At 43.8% G+C, this 27,643-nt stretch overlaps 1 protein-coding gene and 1 pseudogene across 2 annotated transcripts in view; one reads left to right on the top strand and one right to left on the bottom strand.

The window, feature by feature from the left end:
* Glra1 (glycine receptor alpha 1) overlaps positions 1–27,643 on the top strand; it is an 86,878-nt gene that overhangs the window by 34,107 nt on the left and 25,128 nt on the right. For both annotated transcript variants that reach the window (XM_034505208.2, XM_034505207.2), the window contains exon 3: positions 4,098–4,165. In XM_034505208.2, coding sequence (XP_034361099.1) covers positions 4,098–4,165 — 68 coding nt within the window. The remainder of the gene's footprint in view (positions 1–4,097; positions 4,166–27,643) is intronic.
* Positions 14,856–23,719, bottom strand: LOC143442918 (protein UXT pseudogene; annotated as a pseudogene).

The raw sequence follows: 27,643 nt of genomic DNA on the forward strand, positions 1-27,643 counted from the left end.
GACCCAAGGATCCACCATTTCTTTTTGTTCTAGAAGGTGCCTCCTACTCAAACCCACCTGCAGGAGATTCCTGTGGACTGACAAATAATTCTGCAAGTTCCTCTCATAAATGAGACTCACCATTTCACATGACTATTAAAGCTAGGAAGAGCACTGATCTCCTTACTGTGACAAAAGCAACTAGAGGAAGGAAGGTTTCTTTTGGCCTACAGTCAGGAAGGAGAAGGACCAGCCCTTCCCAGCTCTGAGGCTTCACCTTAACTAAGGCTTTGTGTGTGGCAGTGGCTTCCCGGATCAGGGGCATAGCCCAATGCAAACATACACAAAAGCAAAATTAAACTTTAATATTTAATGAAATATATACATTATCCAGCTGCCAACGGCAACCGGGTTGTAATTTTCTCAAGATAATTTAATTTTGGATTTATATCCATGAACCACACCTCCCCATGGGGTCTTTTTGGCTGGCACTCCCCCACACTCGTTCATCAGCATCTCGTTTCTATGGGAGTCACAGTGCTGGCTGCACAGAGTCCTGTGCACATCACCTCAGGGCATGAGCAGTAACTCTTTAGGGTATCTAAATGATAGGAAGTCAAATAAAAAGAAAACCATGGTTCTGGGGGTGAATCAATGATGGAAATAAGCCTCTGTTTAGGTAACCCTAACAAAGCAGTAATTCTCAGCCATCATAGACAAACAATATGCACAGTTATCCAGTGTTGAAAGCACTGGATTCTGAAGAAGGCTGTGATCCCTTCCAGCAACCTTCAAGCCTAGCTATGAATTTGGATCACCCAGGTGGCTTGTTAAACAATATACCTTGTGCTAAGAGTCACTGCTAAGGGCTGAGCCAAGGGCTCTGCAATTTTTGTTCTGTTTTGGTTTGGTTTTAGTTGGGTTTGTTGTTGGTTTGGTTTGGTTTGGTTTGGTTTGGTTTGGTTTGGTTTGGTTTGGTTTGGTTTGGTATGAGACAGCAGTCTCACCCTGGAGCCCATATTGACCTCAGACTTCTGGCCTTCCTGTGTCAGCTTCTTGGGTATTAAGATTACAAGCATGAGCCACTGCTCCTCATATGCTCTGAGACTGAATATTTTAGATGGCTTCAGCCATGCACAAGTCAGGAAAGCAAGGACCCAGCTTCACTAGCCCATAACTAAGCTCTAGGCTAGCTTTCCTGAGATGACGGCAAACTGTCAGAGCTAAGACAGGCCACCCGGCTTCCCTCACCAGTTTCTGACTCCACTCAGGCTGTCCCCTGACCTTCTCTTTACTTTACCACCCTTCCCTTATCCTCTAAATGCCTATCCTTCACTCATAATACTCTCTGGAAGCCCTTCTCCCTTTTCTTCATCTTATGAATTGGTTCATTGGAGAAGGAAATGCAGATGTCCCAGGAGGCCAGAGGTATACTTGCTTTAAAGGGGGGAGGGCAGCTCAGTGGTGGAGCTCTTGCCTAGCATAGGCTATGTCCTAAATTTCATCCTCAGCAGTGGGTAACAAGGAAAAGGAGGAGGAGGAGAAGTCAGAGGGAAATGGATGAGGCCCTGTAATGAGAAATACCTCACCCTTCCCTGGGATTTCCCACCCACTATCTTACTGTGTCCCTATGTGTCCATAAAAGCTCTTGACCCTCCCTGAGCCCTTGGTAGAGGTGAATATTTGAAATTTCCTTAATATTCTTCTAGACCAACTTTGAACAAATTTGCTTTCAAAAATGAGGAGGAGGAGGAGGATATAATAATAATATCCGCCTTCTCTCCAAACTGCTGGGAAGAATCAGGTTTCAGAAAATAGAAGAGGCTATCCTGAGCCCCACCAGCAGTTGAGGCTGAAGTTGACCATGTACCCCAGAGGCTGACACTCACTGCCTTGAGGGGAAACCTGACTTCCTCCTATCCATCAAGCCTTCCTTCTAAGAGAAAGGAAATCTTAGCTGAGCCTATATGCAAGCTGTGGACTACTTTCTGAGGATGAACACGATGAATTAGGTACCAGAGCACATGGCGTTATCTGCTTTCTTCTTACCACAATCAGAAAACGTTGGTTCCAGGCCTGGCTGTACTGCCCTCTGAGCCCAGATGAATGACTAAAACAAACTGTGCTCCCTTGAGAAGAGGAGACAACCATGCTCTTCCTGTCTTAGCAACTCCTAGGATCAACAAGAGATGGACTCTGAAGGCAGTTACAGATTAAAACCCTTCAATTGAAGGTCTATGACCTACCCAAGTCCTAAGCACCTTCAAGGTCAGATCAAGGTCAGCTCCTCTCCGAGGTCTTCCTGACTTAGTCTTCAGACCTTTTCTTGGCTGAATTCTGCTCATTTGGTCCTTCTTGCTCATGGTCTTCCTCTCCAGCTGTGTCATGCTTGCTTATATGGAAACCCCATGTTTAATTTTCTAGACTCTGCCAGGCATGATGGCATACTCCTGGAAATCCCAGCCATCGGAAGGCTGAGGCAGAGAACCACTATAGTGAGTTTCATATCAGCCTGGGCTACAGGATATGAGGGGTTTCATAAAAGGATCAGGGAAAGCTGGGTAGATAGCTCAGTTGGTACAGTACTTGCCTTGCAAGCATAAGGACCTGAGTTCAATTCCCAGCAGCCAGGTAAAACCTACTCATATAATTCTAGTGCTACGAGGTGGAGACAGATGATCTTTGGAGCTTTCTGGCCAGCTAGTCATGCCTACTGTGGTAGTTTGAGTAGAAATGCTCCCCCGTAGGCTTTGGCACACTTGCTGTTGCTGTTTGGGATTTGTAGAAGGTTGAGCTTTGCTGAAGGAAGTATGAACTGGGGATTGTCTTTGAGAGTATGTAGCCTGTCCCTACTACTTCTAGTTCTCTCTCTCTCTCTCTCTCTCTCTCTCTCTCTCTCTCTCTCTCTCTCTCTCTGCCTCATGCTTGAGGTTAAATATGTGATCTCTTGGCTTCCTGCTTCTGTCGTCATGTTTACCCTTTGATGCCATGTCCCTCCACCATGATGAACTCTTAATCACCTGGAAACATAAGCCTAAATAAGCTCTTTCATACAAAAGTAAGCTTTTGATCATGGTGTTTTATCAAAGCCACAGAAAAGCAACTAATATAGTGAGGAACCTTGTCTCAAAAAGGGAGGTGGTTGGTACCTAAAGAATAACAACCAAGCATATGTGAATGTGTATACACACACACATACACACACATGCACATGTTCACGAATACACACTGAACAATAATGGCTCTGGATTCTGCTCCTGGCTGTATAATTCTGCTTCTTCCTCCCTCTCAGACTGTTTCCTATGGTATAGCCATTAAGAGTCAGACTGGTCAGAACCGGAACACCGGCCCCACCACTCTCCGGCAATAAAGCCATAGATGAATAATTTGGCATCTCTGGCCCTCAGTTTCCTATTCCTCACAACTAGCCTTCTCACAGAGCTGTGGGAGGATATGGTGAGATCATACCAGTCAAGGTCTCATTGAAGCAGCTGCCATGGTAACTACTACCATTCACAGTGTGAAATGAAAGGTCCCAGCTTCAGCCAGTCAGAGTCCCCCTCAGAAAAAATACCAAGGTAGTGGTATTCATTCCTTTCTTTCCTGGACATATCAGGGCTGGAAAAAAAAACTTGTCCACAAAGTATTTGACAAAGGCTTGCAGACTGTCCGTCAGGCTCCCCCCAGATTCCCTCACCTGGTAATTCCCATCATCACCCCTTCATTCTCAGTTCATAAGTTCAAGGCAAAGAACTTGCTGTTCCTTGCAATTCCCGAGATGGCCTCCAAATGTTGTAGCCATAAATATATCTCAGACACAAATTAGAAGGCACTGGTGGGGCTTGGGGAAGGGATTTCAGCCAGATGGCAGGATGATGAATCACCCTGTGTTAATGAAGGTACAGCTTGGCTCAGCCTCCTGTGAGGTATACCTGCCCCTTACCTGGGAACTGGGGAGTCTAGTCTGGCAGAGATGCTAAGTGCAACCTGGGGACTCCAGGTACTTAAGGGTAGGGTAGATAACAAGCAGGGGGCTCCTTAGCCCTCTAGGGAGGTCTATCCTTGAAGTTAGTTTTTCTACAGCCTGAGACTCAGTGGAGACTCTCTCTTATTGGCAGGTCCTCCTGTGAATGTGAGTTGCAACATCTTCATCAACAGCTTCGGCTCCATTGCTGAGACAACCATGGTGAGTACATTACAGCAGCTGCTGTTTCCTCAGTAGGTGTCTCTGCCCTGGTAATGTTTCTCTTCTAAACTGGATATGCCCCCAAGAAGGCACAGAATTGGGTATTTTAGTTTCTGTCCAATCCGATGTTTTGGATAAAGGTTTAACATCTGAAGAGGGTTTAGCTGCTAACAAGGTAAGCACAGGACAAACCTTCAGAATCACAAGAACAAAATTATAGACTGTAATAGAGGGAATTATGATTAAAGTCTATTATATCTGTGTGTACAAAGATACCACAATGGGGATTGTATGTGGTGGTTCATGCCTTTAATCCCAGGCTCAGGAGGCAGAGGCAGGAGGATTTCCGTGAGTTTGAAACCAGCCTGGTCTACATAAATAGTTCTAGGCATCCAGACCTTGTCTCAAACAAAATAACAAAGTCACAAAAAGTTTTCAAAATTAAATGATAAGGCTGAGGAAGTGGATGGATCAGTCAGTGAAGTTGTCTCTCAAGCCTGAAGACCTGAGTTTAATCCCAGAATCCAAGTTTAAAAAAAAAAAATGATGTTATGGTGGCACAAGCTTCTAATCCCAGGACTGGCAAGGGAAAGAGTGGAGACATGCAGATCCCTGTGTCTGGCTTGCCAGTCAGACTAGTCTAATGGGGAGCCACGGTTTCCTGTGAGAGACTTTGTCTCCAGAACAAGGTAGATGGCTCCTACAGAACAGCATCAAGGTAGATTCCTGGCCTCCACACAATCCATATGCACACACACCCAAATATCTCTCTCTCTCTCTCTCTCTCTCTCTCTCTCTCTCTCTCTCTCACACACACACACACACACACACACACACACACACACACACACAGGTACACACACACATACTCCACACATACACACACATATGTACATCCACCTGAATACACACACACATTACACACATACACATATGTACATCTACCTGAATACACACACACACACACATATATGTGTGCATCCATCTGAACACACACATGCACGCATCCAGCAACAGGGTAAGTATTTGGATTAAAAGGAAATGTGCCTGGCTGGGAGTACACACCTGTAATGACAGCAGGCTGTAATTCTCAGGAAGTTGAGGCAGCAGGATAATGACTTAAAAGCCTATCTGGGTGTCTTAGTTACTGTTTCTATGGCTGTGAAGAGACACCATGACCACGGCAAATCTTATCAAGGAAAACATTTTACTGGGGCTGGCTTACAGTTTCAGAGGTTCAGTCCATTATCATCATGGTAGGAAGCATGGCAGCATGCAAGCAGACATGGCACTGGAGAAGGAGCTGAGAGTTCTACATCCAGATCAGCAGGCAGCAGAAAGAGAATGAATGCTACACTGGGCCCAGCTTGTGCATCTGAGACTTCAAAGCCCCCAGTGACACTCTTCCTCCAACAATGACACGCCTCCTAATAGTGCCACTCTCTTCGAGCCTATGAAGGCCATTTTTTTTTTCAAACCACCATACTAAGCTACATGGTAAAATCCTGCCTCAAAAATAAATAAATAAATAAATAAAGTGAGCCGGGCAGTGGTGACACACGCCTTTAATCCTAGCACTTGGGAGGCAGAGGCAGGCAGATTTCTGAGTTCTGAGTTCGAGGCCAGCCTGGTCTACAGAGTGAGTTCCAGGACAGCCAGGGCTACACAGAGAAACCCTGCCTCGAAAAACCAAAAAAAAAAAAAAAAAAAAAAAAAAAAGTGAAAAAACCATTGATGACTTTCAAATTAACCCACAAAATGGAAGAAGATGCTGGTTGTAGATGCTGAAATGATGGGCTGGGCCCACTGTGCTATTTGCTCTCTGTTTAGTGCATTCTGGGGAGGGGGACACAAGGCAAAGATTGGTAAGTGTTAATAGTGATAGTCTCTGAGCCACAGACTTATGGGTAATTTTGTATCTTATTCTGCCAATGTCACCGTCTTTTACATTTCCTCAAGGAGTGGATATGACATTAGGAATTCCAAATGTATGAAATGACAGTTTAAAAATGTTTCTCAGTCACTCAAGACAAAACATAAGTCAGTTGTACTCATATGGAGGGAGTTATCTAGCTTGTGAGGAAAAAATAAAAATATAATAAATAATAAAAAAAATATAAGAAATAGAACAGCCTGGAATCAGCTTGTGAGTAGACTGAGATTCAGCCAGTCCCTTTCCTAAAACACACAGTGCCACCCCATGTCCCCAAAGCATGGCCATCTGCCTCTCATTTTCCCTACCAAAGCTTCTTACATTTTCTCTACTTAGAAGCCTTTGTGCACAATAAACTTTTACATATCCTAAGTCTATAAGTATATAAAATAAGTACACAAATTAAATATTCACTGATAATCATAAGGATATTTATCTTAAGACAATTCTTTAATATGTATATAATTTTACCATTTATTAAAGACAAAAACAAATGTTTATACTAAAGCAATAGATATACTTCGCTTGCTTTTAAATAGGTAAATTAGAATTTTGTATATGTGCGTGTATATGTGTGTATCTGTGTGTCGTGTGTGTGTGTGTGTGTGTGTGTGTGTGTGTGTGTGTGTGTGTGTGTGCCTACATGCCTGTGTGCCTGTGTGCCTGTATGTGCCTGTATGTGCCTGTGCCTGTGTGAGTGGGTATCATCATGAGACCAGAGGAGAACATTAGGTATCTTCCTCTATTTCTCTCACCTCTCTCTGCTTTGTTGCCTTGAGATAGGGTCTCTAACTTGCCATTTAGGGAGGCTCCTAGCATCTTCATGTCTCTGCTCATCCATGCTGAGGGTGCAAATGCTCATAGCCTTGCTTAGCTTTAAAAGGGAGTACGGGTCTTACTGTGCATCTCTGGCTGGCCTGGAACTTCTTATGCTTGACCATCCTATGTAGTCCAGGCCATAGTGACCTTGAACTCACAAAGATCTGCCCCACTTCTGCCTTTGAGTGCTGGGATTCAAGGTATACACAACCACACCAGCCTTTCATGCTCAGTTTTTTTTTTTTTTTTTTTTTTTTAATGTAAATGCTGAGGATTCTGATTTAGGTTCTTATCCTTGCAAAGAGCTCTTCCCTAGCCCCAAGAACTTAATCCTGACCAGATACTTGACAGCGCAGGATACAGGGCATTGTCAGCAGTTGCCAGAGTTGGTCAATATTTTGATTCAGAATCATCAGTGCCAAAATCCATCAGTATATATCACATCAATATAGTCAAAAATGGCAGATGTGTGGTTAAGACCTTTTCAGAAATTGTTAGAAATTCTGCTCTAATCCCAAACCAAAACATACTCAATTTTTTTTTTATAAAACTCAAGTCAGCAGTCTAAACAGCAATTTGCAAAATCAAACATCCCGACAGAATGCAGTGCATAGATACCAATTTGAACTACGCATGACCAGAAATGACAGTAGGAAATCCTGTCTGTTTTTTTTACAATTACACCATGACTGTCTGTGAGAGCAGAAAACTTCGTCTGTGGGACTGAGGAGATGGCATAATTGGTACAGTGTCTACCTAGCATGCAGGATGCCTTGGATTTGATCCTCAATACCACATAAACTGTGTGCTAGTTCACGCCTCTAATCCCAGCACTCGGGAGATGGAGGCAGAAGGATCAGAAGTTCAAGGTCATCCTTGGCTACATAGCAACTTCAAAGACAGCTGAACACCTTCAGGAGCTCCTCGTTGGCATCTTCAAGTCTCTATTCTGGTACAGTTCCCACTGTCACACTTAGGGCTGTACCAGTCTGTTTGCTTGTCCCTCCCCAGATCATACTGGACGTTTATGGCCAACTGATGTCCGTCTGTCTTGTTTCCTGAAATGATCAAACCTCAACAGCCAACACAGCAATGCAGCTGCAGACACTCATTCTGTTAAATAAATAAGCCAAAGCAGATGCACTGTTTATGCAGTCCAGATGTTGCTTGGTCCTCAACATTTACAAACACTGGATCTGTCCTTCCCATTGTAGACTTGTAATATCACTGAGCTCTTCATAGGGCAGAGAGACCAAAATCTGTTCTTTTGCAAATAAACTTGTCTTGAGAGGGTCAAGAAGGTGTGGGTGTGCATGCAAGACTACTGAGCTGGGGAGAGTCTGGCTCAGTGAGTAAAAGAGTTTCCACACAGTCATGAAGGCCAGAATTCAGTCCCCAGAGCCCATTTTAAAAGCTGGGCATGTGAGCACACACTTGTAATCTCAGTGCAGAGGAAGTGGAGACAGGCAGGTCCCTGGAACTCGCTGGCAGTCAGCAGACCCTCATCAGTGAGTCCTTGGCCATTTAAATTTTAAAAATTGATTATTTTATTCTTTTTAATTAATTGATTAATTTTTAATTAATTAATTAAACAGACTAGGAGCTTGACCATCTGCTTTTGGAAATGAGCCAACTCTGTAAGAAAGGACATAATCACACACACATACATACATACACAAACACACACAAATATATACATACATTACATTACATACATAACACCCATTCATTTATACATATATACATACATACATACATACATACATACATACATACATACATACATGGATGAATGAAAAGTGGAAGCCCAACCATAGCACACTAAGCTCTAAGTGGAAAACAGGAGATGATGACTCTGGGGACAACCCACAGATGGAGCCCACAGAAATGTCAGTGTTCAGAGCAGAATAAAGAGCAGGTCTATGCACTTCCCTTGGGATGACCCACAGGACTCAGGCCCTGCCTATCAAGCAGGGGAGAGGCAGCCCCCTTGCATCCCACACACTTCAGAATATTATGATATTTTTGTCATCACCTTCCTAATTATCTTATTTGCTTAATTTACTTTGCATATGACTCAGAAAGAAATCTAAAATCTTATACCTAGAGAAAAACTTGTAGAAATTAACTGCCAAGATGGCACATGCCTTTAAGTCCCAGCACTTGGGAAGCAGAGGCTGGGGGATCCCTCTGAGTTCAAGGCCACTTATGGAAGGTCACACAGGAAAAAAACAGTGTTTCAAAGACCCAGGTGGTTTCTGTGCATAGCCAGTTTCCTCTCCCTGAACCTTCCTCTTCCCTAAGAGCAATGGTTCTCAGTCTTCCTAACCCTGCCACCCTTTAATACACTTCCTCACGTTGTGCTGACCCCAACCATAACATTATTTTTGTTACTACTTTATAACCATAATTTTGCTACTGTTATAAACCATAAATATCTGTGTTTTCTCATGATCTTAGGTGGCCCCATGAAAGGGTCATTCAACCCCTCACACCGCCCGGCCAAAACTTCTTCCTCCCTCCCCCCATGAGACTCAGAGAGAATCACACAGGAAGAGATAGCAGGATTCAAACTCAGGAAGAAGGACACGGCTGTCCTCTGCAGGCCGGCACCTAAGCCACTGCGCCACTGCTGGCTTGCTGCCTCAAGGGGGGAGGGGGGAGTCTTGACGCACAGGTTGAGAACTGCTGCCCTAGATCCTGTCAAACTTCCCTGTGCATATGCCCCCCCCCCCACAAGCCTCTTAGGGTGCATTTGCAGAGCCATCCTGGGCTCATGTTAACAGCAAGAGCAGCAGGTTGTTCATGAGAATCCTTCAGATGCTACTGTGTGCCAAGCTCTGTGTAGAGCATTCTGCTTCTGTTATCTCAGTTAGACCCAACAATCCAGTAGGCAAGATCACTCCAAGTAAGAAGTGCAGACGCTGAGGATCAGAAACTTTAGAGTATTTACCTAAAGACACACAACTAGTAAGTAGCCAAGCTAGAATTTGAACTCAGATCTCCCTCACCTCGAAGTTCATGTTCTCCTGTACTCTTGAGATCATCCAAATTTGCTTGTCCAATTTCATTTAGGGCATCTAAACTGAGTGGGAGCTCACTGACTGACAGAGAATGAAATATTGCCTACCAGAAAGAGGATTTGTTGCAGGATATTTGATCACACTGTGAACCCCTAGATTGTGTTGTTTACTGGAAAAGCCTGTTTCTAGTTCTGGTGTGGCTCAGCCTTAGGACACACCTTTAATCCCAAACAATGAAGGTAAAGTTAGTTTGTAGAAGGAAGCATTGATGTTTGAAGTTGGTGTCTAATTGAGTGGCAGACAAAGTGACAAATCAGAGAAAGATTTGACAAAATACGATATGCCCAATCTCATGAGAAGAGAGAGGAAAGAGAAATTATAAGAGGGAGGAGAGAGAGAGAGAGAGAGAGAGAGAGAGAGAGAGAGAGAGAGAGAGAGAGAGAGAGAGAGAAAGAGAGAGAGAGAGAGGGCAGTTTTACTAGAACAGTTGTATAGAGGCAGGTTGTAGAGAGAGAAACACTAGACCCAGGCAAGGACAGAATGAACCAGAGAATAAGAAGGAGCCAGAAGATTAGAATAGATTGTCAAAGTTAGTATGAGACCAAGCAGAGCAGTTCAGGAGAAGCTGAGGTAAGTCAGATTGAATCAGTGTGGAGAGGGTTTTGAGCCAGAACAGCTAAGATGAATCAGCCAAAGTTTAAAAAAATCTAGAAAGGGTATGTTTATTCAGCATCAAGTCTAAGATGCTGAAAACATTCTAGGCCTAGATAGGACTGTACAAAGGCTAAAAGCTTCCAGGACTAGATCTGGGTTAGCAGACTGAGGCAGTAAGCCACCAAGATGACAATTACATCAGGCGAATAAAAGATAAAATTTTAAGAGTTGCTGTTGACCACATATCCCCAGGGCTCTACCTCTCCAGCCTCACAGAGAATTGCCTGAGCACCAAGGGGTTATAGTGGTGTAAATAATATCACCATGTCAGAACCTTCCCAGGTACCATTGGTTCCCCAGAACAGCAGGAGAGTAGTATATCTTTAGAAGCAACTGGAGAGCCCAGTCTGAGCCTTCCCTTCCCTTCCCTTTCCTTCCCTTCCCTTCCCTTCCCTTCCCTTCCCTTCCCTTCCCTTCCCTTCCCTCCTTCTCTCCCTCTTTTCCTCCCACCTTTTCCCTCTCTTTCCCTCAGGGAACCTGGCATTATTCACCAGAATAACAGACCCAAGAGCATGAATAGGAAGAAGGACCCCAGTGGTCTCAACTCATCCCACCAAGAGGAGGGGAAAGACCCCCTTAGCTCTCATCTAACCTTCCCGGAGCTGTCTCAGAAGGCAGCAGAAAGAGCAGGGAAAAATAAAAAGAGGAAATGGAGAAGGACCCTTTCTACAGCAACTCTGTGTCTACAAGAGAAATATCTAGATCAGAAGTTCTCAACCTGTGGGTCGCAACCCCTTTGGGAGTCGCATATCAGATATTTACATTACGATTCATAAAGGCAGCAAAATTACAGCTATGAAGTAGCAACTTACCTAAATCTAGAATGCAGCCAGAAGCAACGAGCTTTCCTGTATGTATGTGCATATGAGGTTGCATTGTGTAGTACAGGAACTATGTTCCTGGGCAGTATTTGTGTACGTGTGTGGACTATGGGATTGTGGGGCCGTGTAGATTAACACACATGCATGTGTATATGCAGATACCATTTTGAAAATAGACATGTAACATCAAAGAGAAGTGTCCATGTGGAGTATGGCTATGAATATACATGCACTGGCCTCATATGTATACATGAAGAGAAGCGTACATGCAGCTGCACAATGTATTTTGATCTCAGCTTTGTCAACTTGACATAGCTGAGAGTCTTCTGAGAAGAGAGTTTTGATGGAGAAATTGCCTACGTCTGGTTGGTCTTTAGCCGTGTCTATGAAAAGAAGGACTGTCTTGCTTGATATAAGTGGGCCCAGTCAACCATGGGCAGCACCAACCCTAGGCAATCTTCGTCTGTACAATAAAGTTAGCTAATCATGAGCTTGTGAGCAATTAAGCATGCAGCATTCTCCATGGCATTCTGTTCAAGTTCCTGCCTAGAGTTCCTGTCACGTCTTCCCTCAATGATTGACTGTGACCTGGAAGTTTAAGATAAAATAAACCCTTTCTTCCCCTAAGTTGATAATGGCCAGAGTGTTTTAATCACAGTACAGAAAAGAAACTAGGATACTCTGCCACCATAAAACACCTCTGAGTGCAGCTCCATCTGAGCACCTGTCTCTAAGAGTGGAGCCTGGGCTTACATAAAGCACTGGACATGCAAGCCTTCTGTGATTGCTACAAAAGTACGAGACATCAACCACTGAGCTATCAACCAAGGAATCCAACACAGAAGCACGAAGAGATACCTTTCTGCTTCTTTGTGTCTGCTATCCTGGCTTTCTGCTTGTGTTCTTACCTCCCCACTTCCAGCCCTGTGGGTGCTAAGTGTGACATTGAGCTCTAGGGCACTGGCTCTGTTTGACTTCTCTTAAGGTAGACTTCCCCAGGGTGCGGAATCCAACATGTATGTATTCAATTAACAAAGGTTCATTTCTTCCTCATCCACAGTCTGCTGTGGACCGAAAGGCTCTCTAGGGCTCTGTTCCTCAGGTACCAGCTCAGCACTCTGTTACTATATCAACACATATAGCCAGGGAAGGTGTGATGTATTGCAAGGCTGCACATTGCTGCATTCCTCAGCAAAATGTCATAGAGTGGGCTACCCAAACATTAGTGATTGACATAATTTGTCACTTGTGACAGAATTTGTCACAATTCTGGAGACTAGAATCCAAAGTCAAGATGCCATTTGGGTTAGTTTCCAGTGAGACAGAGCTACCTTCTGCTGTGTCCTTTCAGATTTTCTTCCCTCTGAAAAATGAGGAGGCAGGAAATGAAAGAGAAAAATACAAAAGAGGAGAGAAATGGAGGAGATAGGAAGAAGAGAAGATAGGAGAGAGGGGAGGAGAGGGAAGGGGGAAGATAAGAGATGGGAGAGAGAGGACCCTGGTGTCTCTTCCACCTTTTTAAAAATTTTATTATATTTGTTTGCTTGCTTGCTTGTTTGTTTGTTTGTTTAATGATTGTGTATGCGCACACATGTGCCAAGTTGCACATGTGAAAGTCAGAGGACATTTTTAAGGAGTAGATTCTCTTCGTCCATCTTTATGTAGGCTCCAGGAACACAAGTCATTAGACTTAGGCAGCAAGGGATTTACCCAATGAGCCATCTTTTCAGCACCTGTCTTATTATTTTGAGACTTTCACTGACCCTGGAGTGCACCAGTTCTGCTCTTCTGGCTGGCCAGCAAGCCCTAGGAATCTTCCTGTCTCTAAACTCTAGCACTGAGGTTCTAGGTGCACACCACCACACCTGACATTCTATGTGGGTGCTAGGGAATTAAACTTCAGTCCTTGTGCTTATGCAGCAAGCACCTCCTCCACTGAGCTATTTCTCCAGCTCTGGGTGCACTTATTGAAAGTATTTTGAGAGATATTGTTGTCCAGCCCCTTCTAGTGAAGCCTCCATCACCTGCTTACCTGCAGTGGCGATCATTTCTCTTCATCCTTCACCCAGGATATTATCAAGCATTTTATCATCACTAAATATGATTTTCAAAATGGTACTTCATTGTCACTTTTAATTTGCACTCTCAGTTCTCGGCAAATGTGAGCCTCATTATTTATATTGATTGAGCATTTTGAATAATATACAGGTTTCTCTGTGTGTGTCTTTCTCTGTGTCTGTCTTTGTCTGTCTTTCTCTGTCTCTCTCTCTCTCTGTCTCTGTCTCACTCTCTGTCTCTCTTTCTCTCTGTCTTTCTCTGTCTCTCTCTGTCTCACTCTCTGTCTCTCTGTCTTTCTCTGTCTCTCTGTGTCTGTGTGTGTGTGTGTGTGTGTGTGTGTGTGCGCGCGCGCGCGTGCATGTTCATGCATACATACCCAGAGGCCAGATGATGACATAGGGTGCCCTCATCTATCACTCTCTGCCTTATTCTTATTCTTTTGAGACAAGTTACCTCATTGAACCTAGAGTTGGCCATTTTCTAACAAGGCTGGCCAGTAAAACCCCAGGGACTCTCCTGCTCCCATCTGCAACGGGGCTGGGGTTACAGGCATCCATGGTCACACCTCAATTCCCATGCATGTTCTGGGGACTGGAAAGTCGATCCTCATACTTGTGCAGCATTGAGTGTTCTTGCTTGCAGAGCCTTAGATTTCCTTCTTTTTTTCATCTGTAACTTTCTAATCCACTTTGTCTATTTTTCTGTGAAGTGTTTATTTCTTGGTTGCTTAACTCTTTCTTTCACTATTGAGGAGCAAGTATTTCAACACCTTTGGTGTTTGATTTGGTTTTGTGTTTTTTTAAGTTACAGGCTTTTTCCACTAGCTTGAAGACTGTCTTTCTCATAAAGTGAATTCTACCTACACAATCCTAGCCTCAATTCTCCATCCATTTCCTTCTCCTGTCTTGTCACTACATCAATACCACACCTTACATCACTGTGAAACCCCATAGTCATGTCTGGCAAAGTCCTCTCCTGTTCTCTTACTAGCTTTTCTTGACCCTACCAGCCATTTTTGCTTCTATATACACTATATTTTTTAATTAGTTCATTCTTTATGGTAATAGAAAGGACACAGAAACAAATATCTAGAAGAAGGAATTGAAGCGTGAAGAGGAGGGGGTCAAGGTTCCCAAGGTGACAAAAGAGAGCAAAGCATAAAGTCAGGAGGAAACCACAAGTTGGATGTGAGACCTCTAGGGTGTTTTAGAGATTCTACAGACAGATAGGTCTTCCAGGCACTTTGTCTCTAGGACACCTAGTCAGTCAGTGAGAGTTAGGCAGGAGAGAAGGGCTATTTGATTCTAAAGCATTCAGGCTCTTTAATATTGGAGGGCAAGAGGAAGCAGTGAGTGGGGAGGTGGCTCTGGGAAGTTCTGCAAGCCTTGCACTTCTCTCAGTCCTCCTAGCACTGTGCAGACATGGGCCTTGATATTCATGGAGTCCTTGGCGAAGCTAATCCTGAGCTCTGTGAGGAGAGAACTTTCTCAGTCAATGAACTTGAAAGCTTCAGCCAGTGTCAACTCCAGGAAAAAGCCATGTCCCAGAGACACATAGATATGTGAAATATCTGGGACCACTGTGTCAATGAAGAAGTTACCGTCCAAATCCACCTGCACATAGAACTCTGAGTGATTAGTCTCCTGGAGTGGCTCAATGGCATTTCTCAGTTGAAGGTATAAGAACAGCTGCTCATATACCTTGTCTCAATGGTCCAGCACCTTCCACAAGTCTCACTGCAATACTTCACTGATAAAGGCCTCATACCACAGTACTTTCTCCCTTACAGTACCCAAGGCCCTTTGTGTGGGATCATCACCATGATGGGCTCCAGTACCCTAGCTGTATAATTTGGTTTTTAGTTATATATATATATATTTAATACAACTATATTAGCAACTATAACTACATAATATAAAAAATGTATATTATATATTATATAGTTACATAACAATATATATTATATGTTACATATGTTATAGAGTTATATATAGTTATAACTATAAACTATATAACAATATATAATAACTATAGCAACAATATTGCTGCATATTGATTGTATAAATTATTGAGTTTCACTGTTACATCATTCAGCACTCACATAGCATGCTTTTATGGAGTCTATCTTTCCTCCCAGTGAACTTCAAATCAACATTTTTAAGTGTATAAAAATCCCTTCCAGTTCTAACTAGGATGGCATTGAGTTCACAGGAACTCACATGGAAATGATTGACGTCTTTCCGATGTTTTCTAACCATGGTGCATCCTTTGCATTTACAGAGGCACTCAACACTCCACCAATGATGAAGAGAAGGCAGAGAGCATTAGATTCTGCAACAGGCAAAAAAATGAGTCTGTGGGCAGTCTTAGAGGCATTTTCTCGTGGCTTGCTCTCAGTCTATGACTGAGAAGAAGCCACAGCCAGGAGTTTGTGATAGCCCAGAGTATATAGCTCTCCATCAAACCGAATTCAAGGAGACTCCACTCAACCATATAATCTAAAATAGACTGAAGTGGAGCGACCAGACTGGCAAGTGATTTCAGTTACAATGGAGCTTGCTCATATGCTCACAAAGGAACTCTCTTGCCTCTGTCCACACACTAAGATGTTCAAGCAACTATTACTTTGTCAATCACAAAACCAGAATAAAGAGAAATAAACTATCTAGAAATTTCATCCAAGTTAGAAAGGTATCTAAAATACATCTTCCCTGACCACCCAGTAGCCCTTTTCCTGTGACAAGAATAGATCTCTCAGTGGTTAAAAGAACTGACTGATCTTCTAGAGAACCCAGGTTAAATTCCCAACACCCACATGGCAGCTCAAAACTGCCTACAACTCCAGTTCCAGGAGGTCCTATTCCCTTTTCTGGTCTCTGTGGACACCAAGCATACATGTGATGCACATGAATTCATGCAAAACATACATACATATACATGAAAATAAATAAATAAGATTTAAAACTAAAGACAGAAGGTAAGATACTTGTGTATGCATGGTCACTTGAGTTCCAGTCACCAGCACCTACAGAAAAAGATGGCCAGGACTCACCAATAGTCCCAGTGCCGTGCAGAAGATGGGAGGATCCCTAGGACTCATTGGTCAGCTAGTTGGAAAGCTCTGGGTCCCAGTAAGAGACCCTGTCTCAAAAATAAAAATAAGATGGTGTGATGGTTTGCATATGCTTGGCCCAGGGAGTGGTACGTTTGGGAGGTGTGGCCTTGTTGGAGTAGGGGTGGCCTTGTGGGTGTGGGCTTTAAGACCCTTGTCCTAGCTTCCTAGAGGCCAGTAGTTCCATAGCAGTGTTCAGATGAAGATGTAGAACTCTTAGCTCCTCCTGCACCATGCCTGCTTGGATGCTACCATACCCCCACCTTCATGATAATGGACTGAACCTCTGAACCTATAAGCCAGCCCCAGTTAAAAGTTATCCTTTATAAGACTTGCCTTGGTCATGGTGTCTGTTCACAACAGTAAAACCCTAACTCAGACAGGTGGAGAGCAACCAAGGAAGATACCAGATGCCAGTCTCAGGCCTCCTCATGCATGCGCACACATGTGTAGATGTACATGCATGCACACACATGAGCGTGTACACATATATATTCACTGTGAACATAGATTAGTCAGTGCCCATCAGGACATGGAGACCCTTTCCTTAAAATGATGCTGCATTACTAACTGCAAAATCCTGCTCCATGACCTTCCTTTTCTTGTACTACGAATTATTCCAATATGTCTACAAAATCATCCTGTAAATGAGATGCACTACAATACATCTGGGTTCTACTTATTAAATTAAAACACATGCCTAAGGGGCCGAGGGTGTAGCTCGGTTGATAGAGTGCTTGTCTGGTGTGCACGAAGTCTTGAATTCAATCCCCTGTGCCACATAAAATCAGACACAGCAGCTCACAAATATAAAGTCAGCACTCTGGAGGTGAAGGCAGAAGGATCAATAGTTCAAGATCGTCCTCAGCTACATAGTGAGTTTGAGGCCAGCCTGGGCTACATGAGACCCTGTCTCATAGCCACAAATGACTATGGCTGAGGCTGGGTCTCACTGAGGCTATTCAATCATATCTCAGTTATTGGTCTGACTCTCAGAGAGTGGCTTTTTTTTTTTTTTCCTATTCTGAATGTATCATCCCATTCTCTCCTAAGCTGCAAAGAAATGTATGTTTAGTCTAATAGTATTTCTTTCTATGACACTTGATGCTCCTCTTTTACTGTTTATGGAATTCTTTATTGACTTTTTTGAGACAGAGGGTCTCCAGGTAGGCAATAGAGCTGTAACATATGTAGACCAGGCTGGCCTCACACTCACAGAGACCCACCTACCTCTGCCTCCCAAGTGCTGGGATTAAATGTGTACACCACCACATCAGGTTCTGTCTGGCATGTTGATAGTCTTTTCCATAGTAACCCAGAAAGGGCCTTTTGGGGTTGTATCTATTTAGAGAGTCTAGTTTCATTGCCTTGTTTGTTTGATTGTTTGTGGGAGGGCAGAGCACCGCAGCGTTTCTGTGATGGTCGGGGGACAACTTTCAGAAGTCAGTTGTTTCCTTCCAACTGTGTGGGTCCTAGAATCAGACTTAGGTCATCGGGCATGGGTGCAAGTAGTTTACTCTTGGTGCCATCTTAGGTTTGGAGACTTCAAAAGCTTTTTTTCACTTTATCTTCTGTACATGGTGTTTTTGCCTGAATGTGCATCTGTGTGCCATGTGAATGCCTGATTCTCATAGAGCAGTGGTTCTCAACATATAGGTCATGATCCCTTTGGGCACTGAATGACCCTTTCACAGGGGTTGCTTAAGACCATGGAAACCACAGCAATGTGTAACCTTAAGTCCCAAGGTCACAAGTATACTCCTGGGCCTGGTCAGCACCGTCGGCATGAACATAGTAGGATGCTGGTGGTGCCTTGGGAATGGAAAGGTGTTTTTGCAATGGAGGGGCACACTGAAGTGGTGGATCCATTTTCGAGGTGATGCTGGAATACAGCAGCTCAAGCCCAAGGGACCAAGGCAGACACTATAGGAGCCTCTCCCCTGAGGCTGTGCTGCTACATGGACTCCAGCAGATTTCTAAACCAGCCTCAAAGCTAAGGACCGTGAGACTCCCCTCTGGCTAGGAGCCTCTTCTGGAGCTCCACTGACCTTTACCCTGCATCCTGACCTCCTTCTGGCTCAGAGCTAACCCTGGCTGGGAAGCCAAGGTCACCGATCAGCGAGCTTAGTTGCCTCTCCAGACTGTCATCCTGAGTTTCTGTGGCTTTCAAGACTAATATTTCTCCCCTGCTAAATTCCATTGATCCCCCTTACAAAAGCAAATATATATTTAGTCTTGGTCCTTCTTTGTAGAAGAGAATAGTACTGGGCACATCGGCCTTTAGGGAGTGGATAGCATCACTCACGGCACACACGGAGGTGAGTGTGCTCACCAGTGTGAGTGCCTGTGAAATCCAAATGTCAACACCAGGTGTCTTCCTCTATTCCTCTCCTCTCCTCTCCTCTCCTCTCCTCTCCTCTCCTCTCCTCTCCTCTCCTCTCCTCTCCTCTCCTCTCTCTCTCTCTCTCTCTCTCTCTCTCTCTCTCTCTCTCTCTCTCTCTCTTTTGAGACAGGGTCTCTCAGTGATGCTGGGGCTCTCCATTTCAATTAGACTGGCTGGCTAGTAACTCTCCAGAATCTTTCTGTCTCCAGCCTTCTAGCCCTGAGGTTGTAGATGTACAACACCACAGTGCCAGGCTTTTCCATGGATGCTGGGGATCCAAATTCAAGTCCTCCTACTTGTGAAATAAGCACCCTGCCCACCAAGCAACCTCCCTGGCCTCCCTTCAGCCTTCGTAGTGATTTCCTTTCCAAGTGCATGAGTGGTACCTCACCACTGTCATGACAGACTCAAGATTAACACCCACGCTCCCGTCTACACCCTTCAATGGCCTCTTATAAACCCACCTATATTTCCTTTCTTCTTTTATCTTTCTTTGGTTTTTGTGTTGTTGTTGTTTCCAAGTTTTCTTTGGGTACTCCTGGCTGTCCTGGAACTCACTCTGTAGACCAAGCTGGCCTTGAACTCAATCCACCTGCCTCTGCCTCCTGAGTGCTAGGATTAAAGGTGTGCACCACTATGTCTGGCATTCCAAACTTATTTTCAATTTCCCAAATGAGAATTCTCCTAACTCTGATTATCAGACACTGTGACACAGCTCAGCAGGGTCCTGATAGATTCTGCATGCTCTATTCTTTTCTTCATTTCTAACATAGAGGGTTTTTTTTAATTTACATTCATTTTATATTGAGTAACATTTTAAAATATTGAACAGAATATTTAATATTTAAATAGCAAATAATTAATTTTGAAACACTTTAAAATGTTTTAATATAATAATCAATATTGAATTGAAAATAAACTTAATATAAAGTTGATGGAACTTGGCTTTTAAAATGTTTTGAATAAAATAAATAAAATCTAAAAACAAAATTTAAAAAAGGGGGAGGGAGCCTGGAGAGATGGCTCAGTGGTTAAGAGCACTAACTACTCTTCCAGAAGTCATGAGAGGTCATGAGTTCAATCCCCAGCAACCACATGGTGACTCACAACCATTTGTAATGGGATCTAATGCCCTCTTCTGGTGTGTCTAAAGACAGTTACAGTGTATTCATATACATAAAATAAATAAAATCTGATTGTGTAGCTCAAATACATTTAAAAGGACAGCACACCTGTCTTCTGTTTTTTCTTTTATGAAAAAGAAATCAAAGTACATTACACAATTATCAGAATAGTGTAGAACTGAAAACCAAAAGTCTTGGATACCATATATCCAACCTGGTGCCTACCAATTGTGTGGCTTCAGGTAGGAACCTGACCTCAGGATGGTGGGATGGCTCAGTAGGTCAAGGCGTCCCGCAGGCATCCACAGGCAAGCCTGACGATCTGACTTAAATCTCCTGGACCCACATGGTAGAAAGAAAGAAGTGACTCTCAAGTTGTCCTCTGGCATTCACATGTGTGCTGTGGCACACATATGTTCACATACATGTAGAGACATACACAAAAAATAAGTATTTAAATATAAATAAAAATTTGACCTCGGTGTTAAGCCAGTGAACTTGTGTCCTCCTTGCAAAATAGATATCGTGGGGCCCCAAGTACTTGGATGAGAAAGGTTTAGAGACTCAATTCATATAAAGTTCTAACAAATATTCAGCATCCAATCAAAGCAGGTGCTAACAGTATTTTTATATGATTTTTGGAGTCATACTGGGATTTTCTCGATCCTATAAAGACAGGGAAGGTTCCTTAGCTCCACTCATCCAAACCACCCTCATGGCTCCTGTATCTGCAAAGCTAACTTTTAGCGTGTGACATCCAGCTGGGAAAGAGCCCAGCAGTGTGGTGTCCTAGAGGAGGATAAAGTTCATGTAGGGAGCCTGGGCAGGGGACAACACAGGAGCAACAGTGAGATGTGCCTCTAATGCTCTTGACTGGAAACCATCAAGAAGGCTGAAGGAACCCCAAGAAAGAATAGGGTTGACTCCGCCAGCTCTGGGCAGGGGGAAGGCACACGGTGGGCCACGTTCTTGATCCAAATCAGAAAGTGGGCACTGAGAGAGCTGGGACAGAAGCTGCCTGTCCTTTGCCCTCTGTGACACTTCCATGCTACACCTGATGGCACTAAGTGGTCAGGAACTCAGAGAGAGCACTAACTTACTGGGTTCAAATCTCAGCTTTGCCACTCACTGGAACCAAGTTCTCCTGACTATGAGACAACTTCTAAAGTTACACAACACAGAGTAGAAAAAGAAGTGAGGTGGAAGTCAAAATGACTAGTGTCTTTGTTACTTTCTCATTGCTGTGATAAAAATACTCTGGCAGAAACAACTTAAAGAAGTCAGGGTCTATTCTGGCTCACAATTCAAAAGTGCAGTCTACTATGGTGGGGAAAGAAAGGCAATTAGAGCTTGAAGCAGCTACTCACAATATAGCCACAGTCAAGAAGCAGAAGGGGGACTGCAGAGATGGCTCTGTGGTTAAGAGAACTTAACTGGTCTTACAGAGGACCCAGGATCTGTTCTCAGCACCCAAATGGCAGCTCACAACCTTCCTAACTCCCAGTTCCAAGGGATCTGGTGCCCTCTCCTGGTATCCATGGACACTGTACATACATGACATGGTGCATCTATGCATATACAAAACACAGGCACATGCACATATGCGTAATTAAAAATAAATAATTTTAAACAGAGAAAGAAGCAGAGAGCAGTGAGTGCATGCTGGCATTCAGCTCCTTTTCTTCACTTATATAGTCCAGGATCCCCTCCCCAGAGAATGGTACCACCCATGGTAGGCAATACCAACTCAACACAATCAAGATGGTACCGCACAGTCCATCTCTCGAGGGACTCTAGATTCCGTCCAGTTGACAACATATAAGCCTTGCCTCAGTCATGGAATTGCTTTGTATCCTGGGAAATCTGTTTAGCTTTTTTGGACCATGTGTATGTAATATGTAGTTGAGACTGAAGTCGCCACAGCTCTTTCTAACAGAAACACAGGTGTGAAAATGATGGCAATGATTTTAATTAATTAATTAATTAATTAACTTTATATCCTGGCCGTAGTTTCCCCTCTCTCTTCTCTTTCCAGTCCTCCCCCATTCCCATCTCCAATCCCTCCCCAATCCATTCTTCCTCTGTTTCTCTTTAGAAAAGAGGAGGTCTCCCGTGATTATCAAACAGCCTTGGCATGCACATAAAGTTGCAGTAAGACTAGGTGCATCCTCTCCTATTGAGGCCAGATGAGGGAGCCCAGTAGGAGGAAGGGGTCCCAGAGGCAGGCGACAGAGTCTGTGACAGCTCCTCCTTCCACCGTTGTGAGTGATGACAATGATTTTTAAAGATCTCCAGGAGCTAGGCATGTTTTTTGGTGGTTAAGAGCACTACTCAGACTGTGTGTTTCTTTATTCCGTGGACAGTTTGCTTTGCCATGCAGAAGCCTTTTAATTTAAGTTTGTCGGTTTTTCCTTTTGTTTCCTATGCTTTTGGAATTGCCCAGAAAAACCACAGCCTGTGCTACCATCAGAACCTATTTCCCCAATGTTTTCCTCTAGTAGTTTAAAGTCTTACGGTTTGCATTAAGGTCTCTTATCTATTTTGAGATAGTTTTCTGAACAGAGTAAAAGGTACGCAGTGAGATTTCAGTCTTCTACATCTGAATGCCCAGTTTTTCCCTGCACTACTTGTCGATGAAGTTGTCTTTTTTTCAGTATCTTTTGTTGGCACCTTTACTAAGAAGAAGTAGGCTGAAGATATTGGATTTATTTCCCGTGCTGTATTCCACGTAGTGGATCTGAGCATCTGCTCTTATGCTGGCGTCAGAGCACCTAGTAGGCTGAAGATACTGGATTTATTGCCTGTGCTGTATCCCACTTCATGGATCTAAGCATCTGTTCTTATGCTGGCATCAGCACCTTTACCTACTGCTCAGCAGGATGTCTTGAAACCAGGTTCCATTACTCTCCAGTCTTGTCCTTTCCACTCAAGATTGTTTGGGCTTTTGTGCTTCTGTGTGAATTTTAGGATTATTTCCTTTTAGTTCTGTGAAGCCTGTCTCTGTTGTTCCTGTGAAGGTTACAGCACATGTGTGAATGCTTCCAGTGGTGGGAGTCTTTTAACAATGGTTCTTTCGATCTGTGAACACGGAAGCTCCTTCTGCCTTTCAGGATCGTGGGTTTGTGTGTGTGTGTGTGTGTGTGTGTGTGTGTGTGTGTGTGTGTGTGTGTTATTTTCAGTGAAGAGGTCTTTCACATCCTGAGTTAAGTTTATTCTTAGAACTGGAATGGGGGCAGGAGTTGTATACGAGACATAGTCTCTCATAGCCCAGACTGTCCTCAAACTCCATATGTAGCCAAAATGACATTGAAATTCTTTGGTTTTTTTTTTTTATAATTTACTTATTTTATGTGTATGAATGTGTCTATGTACAGGTATGTCTATGGGCCACATGCATGCAGAGCCCTAGGAGGTCAGAAGAGAGCAACAGATCCCCTGTAACTAGAGTTACAGACAATTGCAACCCACCATGCAGGTTCTGGGAGTCCTCTACATGGGCAGCCAGTGCTCTGAACTACTGAGCCATCTCTCCAACCCAACCTTGAATTTCTGATCCTCCTACCCCATCTCCGTAGCACTGAAGATACAGGTGTGCCCCACCACACCAGCTTTATATGGTGCCGAAAATGGAGTCCAGAGCTTGGTGTACACTAGGCAAGCAATCTGCTGAGTTACTTCCCAGCTCCTAGGGTTTCATTTTTTTATTAATTTTGTAGGGATTGTGAGTAGGATGCTGTGCTGGGTTTGTTTGATTGATTATTGACTGATTGCTTGATTGATTGTTTTCTCAGCAAATATCTCGGTACTTGACTGCGTTCATTTACCACTTCCAATAGCCATTCTTGGAGTCTTTGGGAATTTCATGTATAGAGTCATAACAACTGCAAGCTGGGACAATTGAACTCCTATTTCATATGCCTTAAACTTTTTTCTCTCATCTAATAAGACAAATCAGACAAATGAGGTTCAAACTCCAGCCACTTCCACCCCCTCAACCCTTCTTTATCAACCCTCTGATTTGAGCAGACTTATCTCTATAAGCCTTCTTTGTCTTTGAAATCAGGTTGAGGGCTGAGGAGAGGGCTCAGTCCTCAAAGTGCTTGTCTTACAAACATGGACCTGAGTATGGTCCAGAATACACATTTTAAAAGCCAGAGACAGGTGAATCATTACGACTCACTGGTAAGCCAGCCTAGCCTGCTTGCCAAGTACTAGACCAATGAGAGACTCTATCTCAAAGACTGAAAGAAAGTCAGAGGGACAGAGGGGAGAGAGAAAAAGACAGAGAGGAGGAGTGGGGAAGAGGGAGAAAGAAAGACAGAGAGACAGAGAGAGAGGGAGGGGGGAAGAGGGAGAAGGAGAGACAGAAAGAGAGGGTGAGAGGAGGGAAAAGGGAGAAGGAGAGACAGAGAAAGAGAAGAGGGGGGAGGAAGAAGGAGAGATAGAGCAAACAAACAGTAGATGCCTGGCCTCCACCCACAGTTGCACTTGCATACACACAATGTACTTGTTTCTTTTCTGTCACTGTGATAAAATAACCTTACAAGAAGCAACTTAAGGGAGAAAATTTTGTCTTGGCTCACAGTTCTAGAGATACGGAGTGAGGAAGGCATGGGTGGCAAGGGCAGGAAGCTGGGTGCTAACATTACATCACACTCAACAGAGAGAACAGGAAGTAAAGCTAGGTTATAAAGCCTCATAGCCCGGTACCATACTTCTTACAGCAAGTCCCCACTTCCTAAAGGCTCCATAATCTTCCCTGAGCGCATCACCAGCTGGGAACCAGATGTTCAAACGACCACACATGTGCACCCATAAACACATACACCAATACATATACGTAATTTTTTTAAATCAGGTTAAAATATGCTTATGCCACAGGATTATTCTCAGAATTAAAAAAAAAAAAAAAAAGCCTTAGACACAATGCCTGGCTCACAGTAGGTCCTCAATAAGGGGAAGCTGTTATTATGCCAGGTTGAGTAAACATGAATGCACCTGTCTACGCAGCTCTCTCTGTGCTGGGTTTTTTCAACATGAGATTTCTTTAACCCCTGACTCTCCTCATTCTAATCTTAAACACCCTGAAACTGTGGCCCCATCCCTCATGGCTGCTCTAAGGGTTCACATGTCACCTCTGCCCTCACACATTGTTGGCTTCTTTCCTGGCTACGCAGATACCATAAGCAGTTACTACCCTTATCTCAGCATGAGAGCTGCTCTGAGAAGCTAGCTTCAGGAGAAAAGACAGACTGAAATGGACATCTCAGGTGCCACCTTCTCATTTGTGACTTCAGGTCCGCATCTGATAACAGTTGTTAGTACATCCTAAGACCTCTGATACTTTGAGCTTCCAATAGTGGATATTTGTAACCACAGTTTGCCTTGTATGCTGAATAATCTGAGTTCTCTGAAGGCTGAAACCAGAACCTTCTGCTTCCTCTTCTGCTTCTGCTTCCGCTTCCACTTCCGCTTTAGCCCACTTGCCTGCCTGTATCCAACTCAGCCCAATCAATGTTAAGAGTCAATTTGAGTTTAGCAAAGAAAAACTTATTGAGAGCAGAAAGCTAAGACTTCAAAATTTACACAGGGGCCTCCAAGATGGCTCTGATTGTAAAGGCAAATGCCTCAAAGCCTCACAAACTGAGTTAGAGCCCTGGAACCTACATAGTACAGGAGAAGACCAAATCCTGAAATTGTTCTCTAACCCCAACACCCATGCTATAACATGTGTAAACACACATACTACCCAAAAAGTAATAAAGCATTGTTTGCCTTTTAAAAAGTGCACAGCTCCAAGCACAGTGTCATACACTTACCAACACTCAAGAGGCTGGGGCAGGAGGATGGAGAGTTTGAGGATAGCTACACATTTTTTTAAAAAAGGAAATAGGAACCTGAGTTTGCTTCTTCCATCCATTCCTTACTTCTATGTCGATTGCTTCTGAAAACAGTGAGCGGGCCTCTTGCCTTCCACATCTCCTTTCCAATAACACACCTCACAAGCTCTGAGATCTTTCCTGTCCAAACATTTTGAGCTTCCTATTTCACCACAATTCTGAATTTAGAGGCACTTATTAGGTGTTATACTTAATGTTAAATTAGAAACCATAAAGAAGGAAAGAGGGGGAAATCCAATTATAAGTGACATAGGAAGCCTTCAAATGTGTGGAGGATGGCTGGATGAACAGATGGACAGACAGACAGACGGATGGATGGATGGATGGATAGACTAATGATGGATGGACAGACAAATGGATAGATGGATGGATGGATGATGGATAGATGGGTGAGTTAATGTCTCTCCTTGGTCCTATAAACAAAGCTACTGGTTGTCCAATTATCAGAAATGAGAGTGTCAGCTGGGCGGTGGTGGCGCACGCCTTTAATCCCAGCACTTGGGAGGCAGAGGCAGGCGGATTTCTGAGTTCAAGGCCAGCCTGGTCTACAGAGTGAGTTCCAGGACAGCCAGGACTACACAGAGAAACCCTGTCTCGAAAAAACCAAAAAAAAAAAGAAAGAAAGAAATGAGAGTGTCAGGGAATGTCAAGTCTTACAAGATAGTTGAGTTGACGATGAAGATAGTTGGACTACACCTCTGAATGCCCCCACTTTGGAGATTTGAGCTGCCTTTGAGGAAGTAGGACCAGAAATCCTGGGTAAGAGAATTCCACTGTTGCCTCTCTGACCCCCTAAACTTGCATGTGCGTCAGACACCAGGCTAGCAAAGTGTAAGGCTAGGAAACCAAAGCAGCACTTGGTTGTCAGCCCATTGCACCAGTCGTTTCCATCCCTTCTGAACTATATTTCCCACAACTCTTTACCAACCCCAGGATGGAAAGCACCATAGTGGGAACCTATCTGAGGAGCAAAGTCCAGGAGGAGCCAATGGTCACAGAGAGAAGTCAGGAGCCTGAGAATCTGTCAGGAGCTGGAGGCCACTGGCCAGAGAAGATGTCAGGCATCAGGAACCTTACGATATGCTGTCCCAGTCTCTTGCTCTGACACTCATTAGTCCTTTTATAATGAGATCCTCTGGGACCTGTTTTCTTCTTTCAAACGATGCACCTTTCTCTTTGTTTACATGCACTACCTCTGCAGAAAGAAAATGACAGGACATGAAAGTAGGCGAGGACCATTAGGAGTGGCAGAGATGATGTGGAAAAGCATGAGTTCGCCATTATTCTTCCCAATTGCTGCCAATCATGCTTGGGGGAGGGAGGAGCCACTCTCAGGGAGGAAGCACTCAGATCAGTGTTTCTGAGAATTCCATCCTTCTGGGAGTTCAGCATGAAAGCTGGGGATACCTGCTGCATCCAGCTCTTAAAGAGGGCAGGACTTAAGCTGAGTTCACAGAATTTGCCAGGCAACAAGGACAGAGCATCCAAAGCAAGAACAGACTCCCTCTATCCAAGTCAAGTGTTCACCAGAGGGTTGGTCAATGCCATCCCAACCCCACATTTCCCAACTGTGAGCCCTGATTTTGGACAC

This window comes from Arvicanthis niloticus, chromosome 6 (genome assembly GCF_011762505.2).
Source record: "Arvicanthis niloticus isolate mArvNil1 chromosome 6, mArvNil1.pat.X, whole genome shotgun sequence".
NCBI classification, from domain to species: Eukaryota; Metazoa; Chordata; class Mammalia; order Rodentia; family Muridae; genus Arvicanthis; species Arvicanthis niloticus.